At 43.8% G+C, this 22,720-nt stretch overlaps 1 protein-coding gene across 1 annotated transcript in view; it reads right to left on the bottom strand.

Moving 5' to 3' along the window:
• Nucleotides 1-22,720, bottom strand: part of PTPRR (protein tyrosine phosphatase, receptor type R) — a 176,903-nt gene that overhangs the window by 62,398 nt on the left and 91,785 nt on the right. Inside the window, exons 3-6 of the mRNA XM_015405691.1 lie at nucleotides 19,585-19,698; nucleotides 11,336-11,488; nucleotides 9,550-9,660; nucleotides 7,331-7,593 (exon numbers count right to left, since the gene is read on the bottom strand). Coding sequence (XP_015261177.1) covers nucleotides 7,331-7,593; nucleotides 9,550-9,660; nucleotides 11,336-11,488; nucleotides 19,585-19,698 — 641 coding nt within the window. The remainder of the gene's footprint in view (nucleotides 1-7,330; nucleotides 7,594-9,549; nucleotides 9,661-11,335; nucleotides 11,489-19,584; nucleotides 19,699-22,720) is intronic.

Below are 22,720 nucleotides of genomic sequence, written 5' to 3'. Positions count from 1 at the left end.
CAAGGGAAGCACTGACATCAAGAATCACAAGATTGAGAAACCTGTAGGAGAACACTTCAACCTTCCAGGACATTCAGTGGGTGACCTCAAAGTAGCTGTTTTATTGCAAAGGAACTTTGGGAACAGACTAGAAAGGGAAATTGCTGAGTTACGAATTATTACAACACTCAGAACAAAAACCTCCCCAGGACTTAATAAGGAGATTGGTTTCTTATCTCACTACATATGCTAAACTCATTCAGTCCTTACATATATATTCTCATCAAGAAGGGCTATACATTCTCCTTATTTTAGTGTATTTCTTTTTTAATAGTACATTGGAATAGTGATTGTAATATAATGCAATTCATATTGGAATGTATTTCTCTGATCTGGTGACAGAGGAGACATACCATTTATCCCACCTCAAAGGAAAGGATGCTGTTAATTACCTCCATGCTTGAGAGGAGATGAATGAAACGTAACAACAGGGTCTCAGTTAATGATTCTTAGCATCTCACAATTAAGAAGGATACTTTTACAGAGTCTCCTATTTCAACATATTTACTGTGTTTGCCCCATAATTAAATCCAAACAAATGATGACCATATATTCTTAACTTGTTATTCCTGTTTAGTTTTCTGCATCTGTTAAAACATTGTCATTATGCTGTATGCTAATTCGCTGTTCACCCTCTACATATATCAATGAACTTACCTTCCATTTCAATGTATTTGAGGAAGTATGCATGCACATGAAAGCTCATACTTTGAATAAAAACTTTGTTGGTCTTAAAGGTGCCACTGAACTCAAGCTTTGTAAGGTTAGACTAGGTATTCACAGCCAGTTGTCTAGTCCTGTTGCAACTTCAAAAGGAGTACGCCAAGGTTATATTTTTGCCCCTCTGCTTTTCAATCTTTATATAAATGATATTGTCAAACATCTTTCAGGAGCACAATTTTCCCACAGGCTCAGTAAGAATCCCATTTCAATACTTCTTTACACTGTTGATACTTTGCTTATATCCCATATACAAGTTGGCCTAAGAAGGCTGTTGAAACAGTTTAGCCTTTACTATAGAAATAATTTACTACATGCAAATTATGTCAAAACAAAGACCATGGTCTTTAGTAGAAGGATCCATCTCCAGAACTAGAAAATGGATGGGATCTCATTAGAGCAATTCTGTTTCTTAGTCAGTACACATTGAACACGCAAAGCAGAATTTTGAAAAGATTGTGTTTGGTATCAGATTTTATAGAACAAGAGGAAGCCAGTTGGTGCTCCTACTTTTGGAAATTCACAGAACAAAGGTACTTTCCCAGTTATTATAAGGAGCTCTGATCTGGGGATTTGGAAATTTGCACCTACTTGAAGTTGTTCAAAATAAATTTACCCACATGTTAATTAGCAGTCCCAAATTCAGCATCTATAGTTATATCTGAGTTGTCCTGTTCTCCAATATCAACTCTAGTCCTCAAAGTTGTAATTAATTTTTCATTGAAAATCCTTTTCTGCCCACTTCTGATTTTTTTTTTAAACTCTGGTTTATGATGAGATGAAATTTAACTCATGGAGAAATCATATGTTAAGTGCAGTAGCCAAATTTGGTTTTCCAGAAGAATATCTAGGAAGGCTAGGCTGGCCACATGGGGTTTTTTTGTGCCCAAGATTTGGATTGTGAATGATACCTCAGGAACATTTTAACAAGATATCCAGGATGACTGGAACAAGCCAAAACTTATAATATTACTTGTAGACTGAAATAAATGGGTCATATTACAAATGGCAAAATGTATTGCCTTAGTTATAAAGATCCAGTCAAAACCCTCCAGTCAAAATCCTCTGATGCCAGTGTGGTTGACAAATAGTTATCTTGCTTACAGGGGTCATTTTGTAGAAAAAGAGGTGGAGGAGCTCATTAGCATAACTTATTTTGCATATGCCACACCCCCTGACATCACTGGAAGTGTGTCAGAAGGCAACACCCACCGCTCAGGCGCCACTGGACTTTTTGGATTGCTAGCTATTGGGTAGGAGGGAATGTGCAGATCTGTCCTCGCAGAGGAGGGAGCGCTTGTACCTGAATAAAACTTGGTCTTAAAGGTGCCACTGGACTGTTTTGAACTGGGGGCCAGGGTGGATCTGCAACTTACCTGGCTGCTTCTTGCTTTGACTGAGGGCTGCTGGGAGCAGGGGGTGGGGTTTATTGCATGTGCCTGCCCCCTGGGCTCTTTACTGCCGGAGCTCCGCTCCTGTGCGCTCCTGCAGGAAATGACCCCTGCTTGCTCACATCGGGTCTTTCTGTGCTATTATAGGATCCGTAGTTTATTGTTAAACCTTGCCCTTCGTTACTAAGATTCATGCTAGTTAATTATATATTATGCTTGTAGATTTTTAATGGATATTTTATGGGATCTAACGTGTATTATGATTGTTTTATGTTATGTTATGTTTTATGTTATGTGGCATTGCTTTTCTTAACTTTTTTTTGCTATGGCTGTGAGCTAATGCTAAAGGCCCCGGTCACACAGGAGGATTTGCCTCGCAAAATGGACGGCTTGAGGGCAGATTAAACCGGTGCGATCAGATGCCAACATCTGGGAAGCATCGCGCACCCGCCCCCAACCCGTCCCTTCTGGCCAAAGATGCAGAAAATGGAGTACCTACTGGAGTACCTACTGGAAGATCCACAGCAACGGCGGACGTGGGATTGAGGACGTGCCAGCAGCCCGTAGCATCCTGCAGCCGTCCGCGACCCGCGCATGCGCACTAACGCAAGACCGCCGTGTTGCCTTGCTGGGACTACACAGTTGCCTCCCCAGTGTGATCGGGTGCCGACGGAGGGAGAACGGAGCCGTGGGGGAGCGTAAGATCACGCTCCCGTGCTTCTTTTAGCTTCGCCTCTAAAATGCCTCCCTTCCAGTCTGGATTTTCCCGCTCGTGTGCCTGGGACCACACTTGACTTGACTTGAACCAGTGATTCAGGGTTACCAACAGAGCTTTTTTATTTAACATTTTTAACTATTCAGAACACATTCTGTATACCAATGCAATTTCTGACATCCTTTGATGAAAATCTGGTGAGATGTTGTCTAAAATGAATCCTTTCTAATCAGCTATGGTTTAAAGCAAAATCCTCTTCACTTTTCCTCTCTGATGTGTCTTTTGTCTTTTGCATACATCCTTTCTTTCATTTATTATCTGGGAGAAGATGGACTCTGACAGTATGGTAGGCTAGATCCCCTGTATAGAACATTGATGATTTATGAAAAGAGCTTGTACTCTGAAGGCATAGACCTAATTTATGGCTTTCTGGCAGATTTATTGCAACAGATGTCAGGATGAACAGAGTAAGGAAAATGATTAAATTAACAATGGAAATTAATGTTGGCTCTCTGCTGTTTACAGTATTCAAAATGTTGGATTCAAAGCTAATTTGTTTTCCTGTTTGAAAAGATGCAGCAGCTTCTGATGTTTTTGTCTTTCAAAGCATGGAGGCGTAAATAGGAAACATTTTCCCACCTTCCCACGCAATACTAGAACCGATGAAGCTGATTGCAGGCAGTTTCAGCACAAATAAAAGTACTTTTGACACAATGAAAAATTAACGTATGGAATTTATTAGCACGTGTTGGTCGCTACTAGCTGAAGGTCAAGACGGACTTCCTGCTAACATCCATGCTTAGGATCTTCCATATATTTTTAAAAAGCTAACTAGCAGATCCAGGTGGTGTTTTGAAGTGCTGGGAAGGGCCACAGGATAAGGGGATGTTTAACCCTTTCCTTCTTCCAAGATGCAATTTCTAGGGAGAAAGACCTTTTTCCTCCACACAGAATTCACTGCAGTATTGGTAAAAAGGTAAAGGTTCCCTTGTTCAAAAGCCAGTCGAGTCCAACTCTAGGGTTGCGGTGCTCATCACCGTTTCAAAGCCGAAGAGCCAGCGCTGTTCGAAGACGTTTCTGTGGTCATGTGGCCAGCATAACTAAACACCAAGGCGCACGGAATGGTGTTACCTTCCCACCGAAGTGGTCCCTATTTATCTACTTGCAATTTCTTGTTTTCGAACTGCTAGGTTGGCAGGAGCTGGAACTAGAGACGGGAGCTCACTCCATCATGCGGCAACTCAGGTCTCGAACTGCTGAACTATTGACCTTCCACAAGCCTGCAGTTCAGCGTCTTAACCACTTGAGCCACCACACAGCAGTATTGGTAAGCTGCTGTAAATCATGAAAAGGCAGAGGACAGGGCTTAGCCCTCCCATCTAGCAACCACCTTCTCTCTACTGCTAAGTAAGCACCTGGAGCTGCCAGTTAGCTTTACAAAATGCAGAAAATCCTAAGCAAGGATCTTTGGCATTGTGGCTGGTTGGCTCCGACTGAGCAGGCTGAAGTTAAACTCGGCGAAGACGGAGGTCCTGGGCCTGAGTCGTGGTGGTTTGGGGTTAGGGTTCCCTCTCCTGACCTTCAATGGGGTACCTTTGGTGCCAGGAGTTTGGGAGTGCTCCTGGACTCCTCGTTATCTATGGAGGCCGAGGTGGCAGCCACTGCCAGGTCAGCCTTCTACCATCTGCGGCTGGTGCGGCAGTTGGTCCCCTTCCTCGACCGCAGTGACTTGGCCACAGTGATCCATGCGACGGTCACCTCGAGGCTAGACTACTGTAACGCTCTCTACATGGGGCTGCCTTTGTCACAAATCCAGAAGCTGCAGCTAGTGCAGAATGCTGCGGCCAGGCTGTTGATGGGTCTTCCTAGAAGGGACCACATCCAGCCTGTGCTGAAAGCGCTGCACTGGCTGCCAATAGCGTACTGGATTCGTTTCAAAGTGCTGGTTCTTACCTTTAAAGCCCTACATGGTCTGGGTCCAGCTTACCTAAGGGACCGCCTTTCCTCATATGTTCCCCCGCGAGCACTTCGGTCCGGGACCCAACATCTCCTGGCAATGCCAGGCCCCAAAGAGGCCAGGCTGGTCGCTACCAGGGCCAGGGCTTTCTCGGTGGCAGCTCCTATCTGGTTGAACGAGCTCCCGGAGGAGATCCGGGCCCTGCGGGACCTTGTGCAGTTCCGCAGGGCCTGTAAGATGGAGCTCTTCCACCAGGCGTATGAGTAGGAGCCGCCGCCACCATCACCATTATTCCATCTTCACCTGGCCCTGGATGAGGGAACATCAGTGGTTCCCTGGAGCAGACGATGCTGAACAGTTGAAATATGCCATCTATGAAATATCATGTTGAACACCTAGAGCACTTTATTAAATTGAATTAAATAAATAAATAAATAAATAAATAAATAAATAAATAATAAATCTGTTTGGAACCTCCAGTGAGGATTATCAAAAGTCATGGAAGATAGATCTATGAGCCCTGCCAAACTAAACTGACTCCCCCACAAGAGTCAGTGTCCCTTTGATTGTTGGACGCTGAGTTGAGGAACAAATGGCTCACTGCTCTTTCATGAAACTGTGCTTGTGAACTTCCTGAGGCATCTAGCCAGCCACTGCTTTGGGCCAGTCCAGTGAGGAAAATCCCATGTTGTCATGTGGATTTCAGTTTTGTATTCATGTTCACCCTCTTTGATAATGTTTTACTTGTTGCATGGTTTTTTAATGACACAAGGCTGATAAAACAATTGCTAAAAATATATTTGAAATTGCTGCCTTACAATGAACTAATATCTCAACGCAGTTCAGTCCACTGTGCATACAGAAGCAAATTTCCATAGATGTATCTCCATCTAGATGGAAAACCATGTGAACAAAATGGTGCTACATGTTCAATTCATCCTTACTGGTGCTCTCCTTGTTAAGCCCTTTGAAAAAGGTTAACATTCTATTTAGGAAGGACTTGAACCTTTTGAAATTGCTCCATCTGTACTGTTTTAGATCAAAGCATAAGTATGTAAAGACATGAACTTATGAAACATAGCCTCAGAATGCCTAATTTTCATTAAATGTGATGAACCATCAATTTAAAAAATCTAGTTTAAGAGAAATGTAGTGATTTTTAGAGTGGCAAACATGGGGTGGGGTCTCCTTCCATAGTAAAGGCACATACAAACCAAGCTCAGTTTTTAAATCAGTTGAACACCAGATGAAAACCAATCCCAGAACTTAATAGATATTAAAGATTGTAATAGCCAAACATTTTCCCCAATATCTAACAGTTTAAGCTTCACTTTCATCGTAAAAAGAAGTGCTCATCAAATAACATCCATAATGGATACCACTTAAATTCATATTCCCCGGGCCCAAAATGTGAGTGTTGTCAGCTTGTAATGCTCTTTTGTCTGGTCTGGATTTTATGGCTGAGCTAGAAAAAAAATATCTCTCCTTCTTCAAGTGGCTACATTCAAATGCTAGGTTCCCAAGGGACTACATTTCCCAGTGTGCTCCTTGGTGCCTTTGTACACAATGACAGGGAAGAGAAGATGGAGAAGAGGAATGAAGTGACTTTGTGCTTGTTTGCTTGTGTGCCGCACTGGCTACCTAGCTGCCTGCAAGTCTGTAGCCACAGCTGCCAGCATGCAGCGGTGGCCACAAGGTAAGTGGGTTTGGTGAACAGAGCAGGAATGGGGACTGGCCACCAGAGGTCCCTATAAATGAAAACGGATTAGAGAACTTTTTAAACAAGATTTGTTCATTGCCAGTTGGCAAATTTGCATGCTTTCCCTCCAAATCAACTCAGATATATCATATTAATTGTTAAAAGGTTTCATAATGAAACAACTGTTGACGGTGTCAGTGTCAACTAATTCGTGACCCATACTCAGATGAGGAAAAATGTTATCGAGTAAGAAGTTGTATGACTTGCGGGGTTGCCACCTTCCAGGTGAGGCCTGGAAATTTGCCAGAATCACTGATCTCCATAGAGAGATCTACAGAGACCAGTTCTCCTGGAGAAATGGGCTGGTTTGGAGGGTGGAATCTATGGATTACATCCCACTGAGGTCTCTCCATTACACAAACCCTGTTCTACCCAGGCTCCATCCCCAACTCTCCAGGAATGTCTCAGCCCAGCATTGGCAACCCAAACTTGGAATCACAATGACCCATTAGACGCCTTTTCAGAGGGTGCCACAATGTCTTTTCAGTAACACAGGCCCTATTTAGTTTTTGTCAGCATTTGAAATGTCTCATGTTAAATTCGGGTTTTTTTAAAAAAATGATTGCACTGACTTACATTGTATGATGCACCTTGAGTCTCAATGAGAAAGGTAGAATACAAACAAACAAACAAACAAATAATTGCTGGTCCATTTCCAAATTGTGCATGGGGGAGTTTGGCCATCTCTAATCTTGTATAGTTCTAAAAGGAAACAAGTAGACCTTGAATCTACAGAAGCCTGAGCCTACCTTTCTTGAAGCCCCACTGGTTTCATTTTGAATGGCGATGGACTGGCAGAAAGGGTGGGCTTGAGTTCAGGAGCACATTGTCCTTGCAGGTCTACTGGGACACCGACAACTTTAGGAGCCTGTTCTGGCTGGACCATTCTGTTTGCCACCTTATATTCAGAGGGAGGTCGCTGCAGAGGGATGGACGAAAGGTGTATTTCCTGTTTTTTGTTCTTATCTTGTCTTCGTGAAAATTGTATTTTCTCCTTCAGTCTGTACAGTACCTATTGAAAAAAGACATATTAAATTGTATATTAAAATATGAACTGTCAATAGCAATAGAAAACACCAGTATCAATGAGAAAAGTCTCAAATTTTGTGCTACAAAAGAATGCCAGAAATTTGATTTGTGCAGTCTACAGTCTTGGGCTTTAATAACAACATAATGTGCTGTTCCCCTTGCTTTATTGAAAATATAAGTATAATATAATGAGAAAGTATTGTATGGAAGGAAATATTGAGCAATAATATACATTGTTCCCCCCCCTGAGTGGAGTTGTATAGCCTTCTATCTAGCTATCTCCATCCATTTCATTACCAATTGTTATCAATTTGGTTTCATTCATTAGCCCTGAAAAATGTAACTTTTTAGAACCATTTTAAAGGGGAACATTTTTGTGCTATAGCTTGTGGATGAGACTTGTTTATTTTAGAGAACAGAAAACAAACTAATAATTAAAAAGTGATTGGTTTATTTTCGTTCCTTTAGCTGTTAAGATTGGTATACTGGTGCTAAAAAGCTAATGTGTTTTTATCCTGGCAAATTTTCTGCTGACTTTGGTTTCAAATTGATTGCTGTATTTTGGGTTCACCTACAACTCTTCTTCAACATGACTACATTGGCAGACAATTCTGAGGTTGTCTTTCTTGAACCAAGATTTGCAGACAAAAATTTAGACCAGACCTCTGTCCTTTTATTTATTTATTTATTTATTTATCATATTTATACCCCGCCCATCCCGCGAACGGCTCAGGGCGGCTAACAAAGCGGTACCATGTACCTAATAATATACCATAAAAATCTTTAAAACTCTATAAAATCACATACTCAATTCAGCACATAAATTAACAGTTAACAATAAAGTGCATGCAGTAGTAGAATTAGATGGTGTGCATTTGAGTGCACACTGAACAGGGAGCTGCAGCCAATCCCAATTTATTTCTTTACTTTTTTATTTATAGTCCACCTTCATTGCAGATACTTCTCGATGACCATATGAAGATGATTTATATCACATCAGCCTATTGGTCTGGCTAGCTCAGCATTCTCTCCTTTGACTAGCGACAGCTCTTCAGGGTCTCTGGCCAGGAAAGGTCTTTCCCATCCTTTAACTACTCCCCAAGATCCTTTCACTGAAAATGCCAGAGACTGAACATATGCTTTGCATGTGTACCATGTTTTTAAATAAGACCACAGACTTCTGTATGCAAAGCATGTTGTTTAAAACTAAACCACAGAGTGGCCTCTCCAAAAAGGTACTGGTATGATACATGTTTCCAAAACACATTTGTTACATTCATACTTTAAACTTAAAAATTCTTCGCGAAAAACCTATAAATGTAACCAATCCAATACAACTGGGGGCTCTGTATGCATGAAAGGCTTCCACATAGGGTTGCCAATTCTAGGTTAGGAAATTCCTGGATATTTGGGGGGTAGAGCCTGGGGAAGTTGGGGTTTGGAGAGGGGAGCAGGCCACACATATTCCTGGCTGGCTGAGGAATTGCGTGAACCCATTCGTTCACATAGATGGTTCCTCTCCACCAGTCCCGCTGCCAGAGTTTCACATATGTACCCTTCTCAAAATAGCAGTAATGATGCTAGTCAATTGTTTTTTAGAATAGTGATTTGCCTCCCTCCTTTCCTGCTAAAAAGATAAATTCTTTCTTTCTGAGGATGGCTCCTTATGCAAGCTGTGACAGCTGTGCGCGCACACACACACACAAGATTGACTGGGGCCAATTAATAAATGTGAATGCCCCCCCTTTTTAGTCCAACTGCATAAAAGCTTGTTAGACACATATTGACAGCTCCTGTCAAATCTGATCATGTAGACATTTAAATTACTTGAATTGGGGGACTAGGACTAGATTAATATGTCAATAGATTTGACACAAGTATGGAGTATTTTACTTTGCTGGTTGGTATAAGAAAAGAAAATGTAGAGAAATATACTTACCATCAAACATGTCACGATAATAACAAAGATGCTGAGAAATATGATGACAGCATAAAATCCTTCCTGGGTCCAGAGTTTACCTGATTCGTGCTTGCCTTGCAATACATTTTTCTTTCATTTATGAAACAAAAACAGAAACAATTATAAGTGCTCAGTCCTAAATGAACCTCTTAACAGTTCTCCTCAGGTAGTTACAAAGTTTTCTCTCTGTTTTATTTCTTCCATAATATTAATTTCCAGGACTTTAATCAGCACCAATAATCTTCTAATCAATTTAATACAGCAATCCTAACATGATTTAAAAGATTATTCTATATCTCTTTAGTGAGTGCTGGAGAGGTCTTTCTGCCCACATACTGAATTGTGTCCAGATATATAGTCAAGCCTAATTCCTTCCTGGAAACCACCTGGCACATCAGGTGAGAAGGCCCTGTTTTGTTTGTAGAGGAAATTGCTTATACTTCCAGTCAGCTTGTTGTTACATATTTCCACCCACAACACCTCCAATAGGCTATATAATGTGGCATTAATCTCAGAATCTTATAGACAAGAGAGAGCCAGGTGCAAACAAAACCTAAGGGAAAGCTAATAAGGAAAGAGAGCTGTTTTGTGTAAAAAAAAAAGTAAACAAAATGAGCTGTATTTATCTTACAGTTCTTCATAAAGCATCTTGATTTTTTGACATCTCAGATAGTCTAGCAAAGCTTTGAGAAAGGTCACTTCTGTCTCCTAGCCAGATTACTAAAATATGAATGAAGTGGAAGGATTTTCCAATGAACCAAAAACGAATATTCAAATGAAACTGTATTTTTCAAATGTTATATATGTATGTATATTCTGGCGGCCAAAAGCATGTGTGTTAACTTCTTATTTCCAACAAGTCAAAACTCTCAGCTATGAAACTTGAAAAAAGAGCCATTTTGCATATAGACCACTTCTAACACAAAATGCGATGGTCGAACCACTATTAACATGGCAGCAAAATGGCCACTCACACAAAAAGGAGGTTTTTCTTTCCTTCCAGGTATGGACTTCTTGGGTATGCAGAGAAAATGTTACTTTGTAAATAAAAGAAGACTTCCCTCTTTCTGCTTACCTACCCTGAAGCTGAAGACAATTACACTCTAGGATTGAGATTTAGGCTTTGTGAGCAGGAATCTGAAAAACGTATTGCACACAAACATGTAGTATATAGCTCTTGAAATTAACCCTTTCTGTGAGCCGCTCTCCCCCCAGCACACACTTTGGTACTCCAATTTTGCACATGTACTTTCCCCCCCTTTTTTGTGCAGCTGTTAATCTGTGACAACTCTTAATCATATTATGCAGCTGCACACATGTTAGGGGCTTTGCATTTGCAGAACAACTGTGCTGAACTGATGCCTGCTGCACACAGGGGGAGGGGGGAATTCTAAGGAACGATCAGCTCTCTGCCTCTGTAAAGTGATGCAGGATTACTTGCTGTGGGCAAGCAAAGAAGGCTAGTTTCCACTCGTCTTGAAGTTGGATTGCTGTCTGCCTCCGCTCTTGTGGATAATGGGTAACCAAAGTCTGAACGTAAGCATGCTTTTCTAACCTCCCGGATGAGATACTGGCATTGCACATGGGTTTAGAAGGGTGTAACTGTGTTCAGGACTGCACTGTCCATCTTTCATTTGGAGTTAGCATATTTTAACTGTTATGTAATTGTAGTCAACCTCACTATTTCAGCTTTAAAATAATCTAATAGCACATACTGGATGATATTCTACAAGGAGATGAAAATGGTACATCATCAGTTACTCACCTCTGGGGAGACTTCGGTAATCCCAAACTGGGATAAACTCTGTTGTAGAACATTGATATTAAGTGACCGCAAGACTTCTTCTGATGGGAGTGTATCAGAAATTCCTTTCCTGTTTACTGGGGCTATGAAGAGTTCAACGCAGTTCTTTTTTCCCTAGCAAAATTAAGAGAACTGACAATAGAAGAAGAACTTTTGGCCCTAAGAAACCTTATTGGCCAAAGTCTTGTGATTCTGACAAATGCATACTAAGGAGGGAATGTTCTCCCTTATCCAAAATCAGAAACAGATAAATCATAACACTTACCTACATGTTCAATATAGTTGCCAACTCAAGTTTGGGAAATTTTAGGAGATTTGGAGGCAGTGAGGACAGTGGAATTTGAGGATGGAGGGATCTCAGTGGAGATGTGACACCCTAAAAGCTACCATTTCCTCCAAGAGAACTGATATTTGCAATCTGGAGATCAGTTGTAATTCCAGGTGCAATCCAGACTCCACCTGGTGTTTGGTAACCTAAACAGGTATTTTGACATCAGAAGCCCCTTCTTCCTGCCCCCAAGTTCTGGCTGCATAGGGGTTATCTCATTACCATGCAATAGAGTACAGACAATTTTGGGAAAGCCAAGAGTTGCCAAAGAGCCTAATCTGGATCCACTTTGGACCAGACATTGAGTACAGAAGGTTTTGCATTCAATCCAAAATTGATCTATGACATCTAGAACCCCCAGACCACATCTGTTTCTTGGGAATTATGTAACACACCTTCAGTTCTACAATAGAGTCTGCTTATGAGAGGGAGGACAGACCATGAGAGGGAGGCCAGGAAGGGTTGCATCAGTGCTTAGTTCTTGTGGCCCTTTCTTACATGCCCAGCATCACCACTTTGGGGTCAGGAAGCAAATTTTCTCCAGGCCAGTTTGGCCAGGGATCCTGGAGGCTTGTTGTAGTGTTTGTTTGGTGGGTGGTTTGTTTGTTTTTGCCATCTTCTGGGAATGGAACAGGGTCACTGGGGGTATGGGGGGAGAGGTATTTGTGAATTTTCTGCATTGTGCAGGGGGATGGACTAGATGACCCTGGAGGTGCCTTCCAACTCTATTATTTCATGATTCGATGTAGTTTCCGAGACATGGTGTTATGTTGGTGTTGCTTACTGGCATTTCAGTGGGATACAGTCAGCTATGTAGATATTTAGGACTGGAATGAATGCCATTGTTGTGAAAATGAAAAACCCATGGAAAGCTAAACACAGCAGTTTTCCAATTCATGGATCAAGTTTAGTTTTTTTAATATTAGCTATTTATTTTCGAAGCCAACTCCTACTTCATTTAGTGAGCTTCAGCAACCCTAAGTAAAACAAACACACAATTCATCCCCACAGTAGCAGTCCATATGACACACAGTCAGCCAATCACAAGCCACACAAGCAAATTATAGAATCCTGAAATCCCAAATTACGGAAGCAAGAAATTCCTTGAGGAACATCCTCTCTCTCTCTCTCTCTCTCTCTCTCTCTCTCTCTCTCTCTCTCTCTCTCTCTCTCAATAAACCCTAGCATACTGGCACTTTCTGGCTCTCCCACTGGCTGTGCTGTGTGCTCCATCAGCCGTTGGCCCATCAACCACCACTCATGAGTACTTGTGTGCTATTGGTTGGGTGCTGGATTTGCTCCTCTCCCCCACCCACTGCTGGCTTGGCCACTCTTCCCTGTCTGAATAAACTGCCAAAACAGCCATCTCTCTTGACGAAGATGCTTCTACTGCCGCTGTTTCACTCCTCAGTGTCTGTCTGGCTACTGAAATGGCTGTTCCCAGCTCAGGAAGAGGCTTCTACTGCTGCTGCATCTCCTGCTTGGCTTCTCCAAGGCTGACTCGCTATTGAGGTGAGCCATTGGCTGTCAAACCATTCTCTTCATCTCCTGCTGTGGGGCTCACTTGGCTGTTGCTAGGCAACCAAGCTTGGTTCTGTCAGTAAAAAGGCTGGGGCAGGAGGACCTTTCCAGGCCTGCTTTGGCCTTTGTGGGGAACTCTTTGGGGCCAGTCCTAACTAGGGTTGCTGTTGTGAGAAAAATAAAATAGTTGGTTCAGAAAATTTAAAACCCATTTATACAGTTAATTTTATAAAGAAATCATAGTGTTTTTCTCTCCTCTATTTCTGTAACTTTCCAAGCAGCTAGCAGCTTAGTGAACATGATTTTGCTAGGCCTTTGTCTCAAGAGATATCTTTCCTCCATCACATACACAGGAACCAACATTCGCATTACATTGTTCATGAATCTAAAGAATTTGGAAACATTTAGAAATAAAAGATTGGTATGCCCCTGCCATTAAGTCAAGGAAGCCAGAATATTTGCAATACTAAAGGCTTGCCTACATGCAGAAATTCACATCACACCTCCAGCCAGCAGACAGTGCCTGACTGGCTCCCTTGCTTCTAGGAAACAAAGAACATCCTGTCTTTGTCATTTAGAGATTTAAATGCTATCTTGCATTGTTTTGCAAAAAGCATCAGGGTAGCCCCATTGCCTCTGGAATGTGGGAAGATTTCCTAGGCCATAATGGCCCACATTGCCAGGGCAATTAGATTAATTGCTGCAGTTTATAATTTCTATGGCTCTATTGAAATGTATGGGACCAATATGGTATAAAAGAAGGCAAGATGCTTCATTTCAGCACTGACCCTTGGAGATCCAGAGAAGGCTTTGTCTTTCGTGATCTCTCTGGGCCACTCCAGAGGCTTCTGTGCATGGGGAAATTTTTGTTCTGTATATTTAACCACTGACTGTTTACTTTTCTTTTTTGTATTCCTTGCTTGTCTTTAGCTAATAAACAGTTTGATTGTTTAAATAACCTTGTATCGCATTCCAGCTAACTTTCTTTTAACATTCTACCCGCCTTGGTAAGGGGCACTCACCAGACCATTACGAACCTAGAGGTGCAGGTAACACTTTATACAGGGTTAGTTTAGACTGACAAGTGCTACAGGTGCATTCTTACAACAGTTGCCAGCTCCAGGTTGGGAAATTCCTGGAGATTTTGTGGCGGAGTCAATGGAAGCCAGAGTTTGGGGAGGGGAGATGCCTCAGCTGAATAGAGTCCCATAAAGTCCACCCTCCAAAGCAGTTATTTTCTCCAGGGGGAGAGAGTCAACCATCAACCTACCTTTATCTGCCCCTCTGACTTCAGCTTTCCATCTCCTCCCCCTTCCCTGCAGCCTCTACCTAGGAAAAGTTCAGTCTTTCTCCACAGCAGAGACCAAAGCAGCTTACATCATGTGGAAATAACTACAATGAGCTCTAGAAAGAGGCTCTGGGCAGGTGTCCCGGCTTTGGGCACTCAGCATCAATTTGCTGTGGCAATCTCAGCAGGGTATAATGACACAGAGTCCACCGTTTTCACCAGGGAAACTGATCTCTACCATCTGAAGAACAGTTGTAATTCTGAGTTATCTCCAGCCCTCACCTGCAGATTGGCAACAATGGTTCCTGAGGAGGAAATGGCTAGTTTACAGGGTGGAGTCTATGGCATTGTACCTGTCTGAGGTCCTACCCCTCCTCAAACCCCAACCTCTCCAGGCTCCACCCCTCAAATCTCCAGGAATTTCTCAACCTAGACTTGGCAACTCTTATCTCCTTCTCAGCCAACCATCAACCTACCTTTATCTGCCCCTCTGACTTCAGATTTCCATCTCCTCCCCCCTCCCTGCAGCCTCTACCTAGGAAAACTACAGTCTTTCTCTGCAATGGGGACCAAAGTAGCTTACATAATTCTCCTCTCCCCCTTTCTGTCTGCACAACAACCCTGTGAGGTAGGTTAGGCTGTGGTCTGAAATCACCAAATCAGCTTCCACAGCAAGAACCTGGGTCTGGTAGACCCTGCCCTGAAGCACTAACTGCTATGCCACACTGGCTGTCATAGGGGGGCCACCTCAGCAGAGTATGATTAGACAGAGTCCACCATTTTCCCCAGAGGAACTGATCTCTGCCATCTGGAGAGCAGGTGTAATTCTGAGTGATCTCCAGCCCTCACCTGGAGATTGGCAACAATTGTTCCCCAGGAGGAAAAGTACAGTCTTTCTCCACAGTGGGGACCAAAGCAGTTCACATAATTCTCCTCTCCCCCTTTTGATCTGCACAACAACCCTGTGAGGTAGGTTAGGCTGAAAGTCTGTGACTGGTCTGAAATCACCCACTCAGCTTCCATAGCAAGAACCTGGATCTGGCAGACCCTGCTCTGAAGTGCTAACTGCTACGCCACACTGGCTGATCTAGGGAGGCTGCTGGTGGTGAACAGGAGCAAGCAGTCAGGCCTTGTTAAGTCATGCCAGTCAGGTGGCATCAAGTCACCCAGAGGGTGCTGCCAGGCCTAGGGTAACCAACCTCCAGATGGAACCTGAAGATCACCTGGTATCATAACTGAACTTGACCAGCTGGAGGGCCCTTTAAATCTAGCAGAAGGGAGGGAGAGGGGCGGTTGTGGGCCGCACACTGGTTTGCAAAAAACGCTTTGGTTCTTTTTGTGAGCCCAGCATGTGGCCCGCAACCACCCCTCTCCCTCTCTCCTGCTACATTTAAAGGGCCCTCCAGCTGGTTGGTAGGCCATGTGGTCCCCGCAGATCAGCTGAAGCCCTTTAAATTGGGCAGGAGGGGAGGGAGAGGGGTGGCTGGGCAGGTGATCATGCTTGGGGCGGAGCTTGGGGGCATCCCTGCCCGTCCCTGGAATGCCCCCCCAAATCCCCCCACCAGAGAGATGAGGGGACCTGGCAACCCTACTAACAAGTGAGACTTCTAATTTTGACTCATTTTCCCACGTGGATGGAAAGAAGGAGGGAAGGGAGAGGATTCTGATACGTAAAGGGAGTCTGGCCAACAGACTGTAATTCTATGAGTGGCAGCAATAGAATTATAGACACAAATAGTTCTATTGGTGGCAGCACAGAGCATAGGGAAAGGATAGCAAGTGGGATAAAGGCTGGTGAGATCAATGCCAGCAGTGTAAATCTCTCATTCCCAGTAGTAAAAACAAGGGCGTAAGGGGTTGTTTTAACCCAGCCTGTTCTGAAGAAGTATGTTTGTAAAAACAGATGTTAAAAAGCATATTGTGTGTTTCTCTGAGTGGTAGATAGTATCACATACAAAGAAAACAAGCCTGTAAGCAAAATTTGGAAGCAAACTATCATTCACCATTTGTTTGTTGTTTTTCTACATGTGTGCCACAAATCCACATGCAATGTAAGCTTAGGAATGAACTGCACAATCACCAAGTGCTTAACTGACTGGTTTTTCACCCCAGGACAGGCCTATGGAAAATGCGTCGAGTATGGTATTCCCCTGCTTCTCCATGGATCCAGAACCTGTCTGGGCTTAGTGGCCCCGAACCCACGCTTTGGGAGGTTCTTTGTGTTCTGTAATCAGACTTTTATGTAAGTTATTTAAACAATGGCCATAAATGAGAGAAGGGGGCTAGTGTGATTTGGTCCTCAGTTCCCAAACTGACTATATGAAATACCTGGAGATTCTGGGGGTGGAGTCTGAGGAGGGTGGGATTTGGGGAGGGGAGGGACTTCAATGCCATAGAATCTACCTTCCAAAGCAGGCATTTTCTCCAGGTGAACTGATCTCTGTCGTCTGGGGATCAGTTGAAATAGTGTGAGATCTCCAGACACAGCCTGGAGCTTGGCAACCCTAGATAGCTATGACTGCCACTGTGGTCACTATTAGAACATTTTACCTCTGAGATCCGATTTTGGCGATTTGCTGGACGGGTGCACTCCATCGTGCTCCAATGTGAGCGACCCGTAATCGCGGCAGATGGGAGGGGTCTCAGACTTTTCCGAGCCCCCCGAGAGCCCCTGCAGGGGGCTCACAGCCTGAGGTGCCAAGGGGTGCCTCTTCCAAGCCCCTTCCCTGTTTAATCTATATATTAATGATACAGTAAGTTACTTGGACTCCCCCAGTTTACATCCACCAAAACCAACAGCATGTGTCTATCTTACTGTATGCCGACAATGCTGTCATCTTAGCTAGAACACCAGTTGGCCTTAGAAGAGCTCTCAGTAAGTTTGCAAACTATTGACCACATGATGCTCAGATGTAACTGGTATAACAAAATTCGTGACAAATATATTACTCCTCTTATAACAGATATGGTGGGACAATCAGGTGCGGAGCAGTGTAACCGATTATTAATTGATGGAAACCGGACAATTACCGAAACTGTGGCAAAACCTTGGGTAGCATGCTACTGCATCTGAAATACACGATCAAATATATAATAACAGTTGCCTAATAGTCTCTGTTTTATGTTCTTCTTTTACTTTATTATGCTCAACTGTATTTTTATAGAGTTTTATTTTACTGTCCTAAATTCAGTTATATGCAATGTTCCCTCTAAGCTGTGGAGTCTTGTGAGCAAAAATTCTGCTTTGTGAGCTCCTGGCATTAAAGTTGTGAGTGAGTGATTTGGCTACAGCATACATTAGTTTGCTCTGGAGCCCTCCTTCCTGAGCCAAGACAAAAAGGTGTGAGCTAGAGGCTAAAAAACTGTGAGCTAGCTCACACTCACTCAGCTTAGAGGAAACACTGGTTATATGAATGTTATATTTAAGCATGTGTGTTCTATGGCTTGTTGCCGTAATAAATGCCTGACTGACTGACTGGCCCCCCTTTACCCCGATAGGTCCCGCTACCGTGAGACCATCATGGAGTTCAGAAGCACATGCCGGACAAGGCAAGCAAGTGATCTTGCGATTCAGAGCCCCTTCCTATATTGGAAGAAAATCATTGGAATAAACTGTGAGTCTAAGTGAAACCCCAATGAGCTAACCAAGTGCCAAAGTGGAGAACCGATTACAAGCCCAAATTGTCATGGAGGGCGGGGAGGAGTGGGGGAGTCCCCCCCCCTTGAAAAGAAAAGTGGTTTTTAAATGATGGCTTGGAGACAAGAGATGGTTCTAACTGTAAAAACTGCAACATAGCCAAATGGGGTGCAAAGTAGTTCAAAGCGGAATAAAATAGACAACCTTTGCAAATGCGAGCTGCGCACGAGCGGGAAGGAGGGGGTACGCAGGCTCGTTGCCCCCCAAGAGGCCCGGTGAAGGGCGTCTAGCCATGGGGCTTTCGAGAGGTCACCTCTTCGCCAGCACGACGCTGGGGAATTGAGGCGCCTCTTTGCCCCGATGGTCAGGAAGCACAGGAAATAATGATTGTAATGGATCTGAAAGTCTGTTTGTGTTTTAAGATACTATGATGCTAAATGGGCTTGACTTAGTTTTAGTGATATAAGATACTCAGTATTATTCTATTATATGTTTTATTCTAATAATAGTAGGAAGGACTAAAAGGTAACTTACATGTAACATGATCCTTGCTATATCTCTTGCTTTATTAGTATTAGTATTCCTTATGTCCCTTCCCTATGTAGTTTGTAGTAAAAAACAATAAAATTTTACAAAAAAATGGAACATTTCACCTCTGTAATTTTTGACAAGAATGGGGTACACAAAAGAGCCGTAAGGGTAGGGTCTATTCTTTGCACAAGCAACCCAAATGAACACATGATGCTGCTTTAGCCTGAGTCAGACGCTGGTCTAACCATCACTATTTCCTACTCTGACTGGCAGCAGCTTCCAGGGTCTCAGGTTGAGGTATGTCACATCACCTAGCTAGGATTGCCAGCTCTGGGTTGAGAAATACCTGGAGATCTGGGAGGTGGAGCTTGGTGAGGGCACGTTTGGGGAGGGACCTCAGCAGGGTGTAATTCCATAGAGTTCACCCTCCAGTCAGTCATTTTCTCCAGGGGAACTGATCATGTTTGTCTGGAGTTCAATTGTAATAGTGGGAGATCTCCAGGTGCCACCTGGAGGTTGGTAACCCTACCTTGTTTTTACCTGGAGATGCCAGGGATTGAACCTGGGATCTTCTGTCTGTAAAGCAGATGCTCTATCAGTGAGTCACAGCCATTCTCCAGTGGCCACAAGGCAAGAGTGCCAGCACACTACTTGGGCTCAGATCATTCCCAGCAGCCATCATGTGGGAGGAGACAATGGGCATGGCTTATGCCTGTCATTGCTTCCTGGACCTTGGCCACCACCTGTCAGTCTACTGAGCTCCAGTGCTGTTTATTGTGGGCAGCAAAATACCTAGGCCTGGTGCCATACCTTTTCACCCCCGCTGTCAAAATACTTCACTCTTAAACTCTATCCATTTTTACCCGCCACAGATTAAATGATGATATGAAATGCTTGCCACTTACGAGGAGTCTGTTGATGTGCACTTGCTGCGGAAGCAATCCTAAAGCGGCAGCCACTCCCCGGCGGAAAATTCGAAGCAACGTGATATTCAGCTTGTTTACATCCATTTGCAGAGTCTGCAAAACAAACCCAAAAACAGGTGAATGCTAATCTTGCTAGGCACATTCAGTCCCCTGCTAATGAATGACCTCTGTGAATTGTGCAAGTAGCTGGCACAAATGGTGGTGGCAGCAAGCCCCACCCCCAGCTCCCTGCGCTGCGGCCTGTTGCCGGCCTTCTGGGGCCCACGCCGAAGTGTAAGGATTTGAACCTGGGTCTCCTAGATCCTGCTCTGACACTCTAAGTACTATGCCACACTGACTTTCATTGGTGCAGTTTTATATGCTCATTTCTTCGTGGAAATCACTCTGAACATTCTTAGGTGCGCCCTTTCAATATCTCTTAATATATTCAAAAACTGAACTCTAATATTCAAAGTAGTTTTTTTGGAATAAGCCCTGACATAAGCCCTTGGTGGCTTAATCATTTATCAACTTGGACTATATTAATCAACTACCAGTCACAACAGTTTCTTAGAAAGAAAGAAAGCAATTACATACATTCCCATATATGTTGAAGCAATTGTGATTCATAGACAGAGGACATGCTTTGCATGCTAAGCACCCAGTTAGCCATTTAGAGACTGAAGGAAGCCTCCTCAGACCAGCCTTCCAGGGTTACCAGTTTCATCAATAGCTGGATCAGGCACCTGTTGGGGCCTGACCATCAAACTCCACCCAGAGTGAGTGGGGTGAAAGAGCCGAGGGAGCAATGCTGCTCACCCATGAAGAGGTGGGAATGGGCAGGAAGAGGTTCTCTTAGCCCTAAACCCAAATTGAAGCACTCAAGACTGCCATAAATCCATGTTTGGTTAAAAAACAATAAAGCTCTTGCCATTATACTGTGTCATTGCTGAGCATATACACAACACACAACCCCATTCTTACGGGAGAACCATTTCCAGTCACAGTAAACAGTTCCGGCCTAAATAGATAGACCAGTCATCTAGCACTATCAAGCAGCTTCATACATTCACACAAAGGTACAATGGTTTATTTATTTAGACTATACATACACCTTTCTGGTAAATGTAGGCCCCAGTCACACCGCAGGAAAAGCCGTGGTGGAAGTGCGGCTTTTTAGAGCCGCAGCAAAGAGAGGCACACCAGCAGGATCAGACAGATCCCTGGAGCCGCCATGCATATGCTCCCCAACATCATCAGATGCGAGGGGGAAGCCATGGACAGGATAGTGAAGCGAGTCAGCTGCGCATGTGTACTCCTGCACAGTTCGGCAGGAGGCCTCGCATGCTGCGGGAGACGGGCGCATCAGCGATCACACGGCCGCCCGTGCAGCGGATTTTCCAGTAGGTAGTAGTGCTTTGCAGGTTTATTTTAACTCCGCATCTTCGGCCGGAAGAGACCGATCAGGGACGGGTGCACGCCGCTTCCCAGATGTAGTGGTGTGATCACGCCCGCTTGATGCGCCCCCGATCCATCCCTCTTGCAGATCAAATCCTCCTGTGTGACCGGGGCCATAATAGCTCATTCTACCTTGTAAAATAAGCATCAGATAATGATTACATCTCATCCTGCTGATCTCCATATAAACCAAGCTAGACAACCTAAGGAACGCAGGCTCTAATCCCCTTCCTCCAAAACAAGTAGCTAACACCATATGACACCAGTGTAGAGGGCCAGGAGAAAGCCTTTGCAGACAGTGTCTGGCCTAGAGACCTTAGACAGGGCAGATTGTTATAATACTAGGCACCATGACATCTGAAGTATTAACATTCAGATGCTCAGCACCAAATTCATGGTGATTTTAAAAAGCACTTCAAAGACTGAACATGTGAAGTTACCTTATACTGTCCCTGTTCATAAGTTATACAGAATGCACATACAAGCCATGTACAGTGTACACTTGATTTTTTAAAATGCATGCTTTGAGTAATTCTCATGTTACATTCAATTAATGTACAGCTGAATGGGTGATTTAAACACCACATTTACCCAGGTACTGATCCTTGGTTTCATTTGTGTAGTAGTAGTGGTAGAAAATTTATTGTATATGGCCATAGGCCTTCACAATCTGAAATCATTTATAATATAATGTACTTGCAGATATAACAATAAAATACATCAGTAGAATATAGCAATATAATACATATTATCTAAGTTTGTGAACACACTTCAGCTCTTTCTTGTAAAGAGGTGTTTTGTTGTTGTTCAGTCGCACAGTCAAGTCCGACTCTTCGCAACCCCATGGACCAGAGAGGTGTACTCACATACATACAAGGTGTACATTGTGTTCAATGTAACACATGAACAGGGCTACTGAATCAGACCATTGGTGTAGCAAGATCAGTATTGCCTACTGCTCTAACTGGTAGTAGCTCAGCAGTGTGCTTCCACATATGCTAAATAATGTAGTTTCAATCCACTTCGGCAACCATTTACAAGTGGATTTTGCTATTTCACACAGTAAAATCCAGTTGTGAAGTGCATTGGAAGTGGATTGGAAGGGTGTTATTTAGTGTGTGTGAAAGTGCCTGTCTCAAGTAGAGATCTTTTATTTGCCTACTACCTGAGCCAGGTAGGGTTGCCAAATCCTTTTCTTCTCGCGGCGGGGGCTCCCGGATGGTATCCCTAGCGCGCGCGCAAAGCGCTCGTGCGCCGCATGCATGTCAGCCGGATGTGACGTGCTGATGCCGGGCACGCTGGGGGTGGGGCCACAGCCATTTGAGAGGAAAACTCTGTGTTTTCCCCTCAAATGGCTGTGGCCCCGCCACCAGCGTGCCCAGCGTCAGCACGTCAAATCCGGCTGATGTGCACGCCGGGGTGGGGTTTCCCCCAGGGCCCGTGTTGTGTCCACTGACCGCCACCGGAGGTCAGCGCACATACCTGAGCTTCAGTCCTGGAAGACAATGGGGACTAGGATTCTAGTCCCTCCACAGGGGAACCAATGGGAGCCATGGCGGGGGATTCAAACCCACCAATGGTGACCAGGGGGCGTCCCCAGGTGTGTATATAGTTGGCCTGCCGGCCGTTTGTCCGCATGTCTTGTTGTGTGCCTAATAAAGCGTGCTATGCACTACGT

Source organism: Gekko japonicus, unplaced genomic scaffold (assembly GCF_001447785.1).
Source record: "Gekko japonicus isolate JY-2015 unplaced genomic scaffold, Gekko_japonicus_V1.1 scaffold53, whole genome shotgun sequence".
NCBI lineage: Eukaryota > Metazoa > Chordata > Lepidosauria > Squamata > Gekkonidae > Gekko > Gekko japonicus.
Note: the sequence above shows the minus strand (reverse complement) of the source record. Positions and strands in the feature narration are given on the sequence as shown.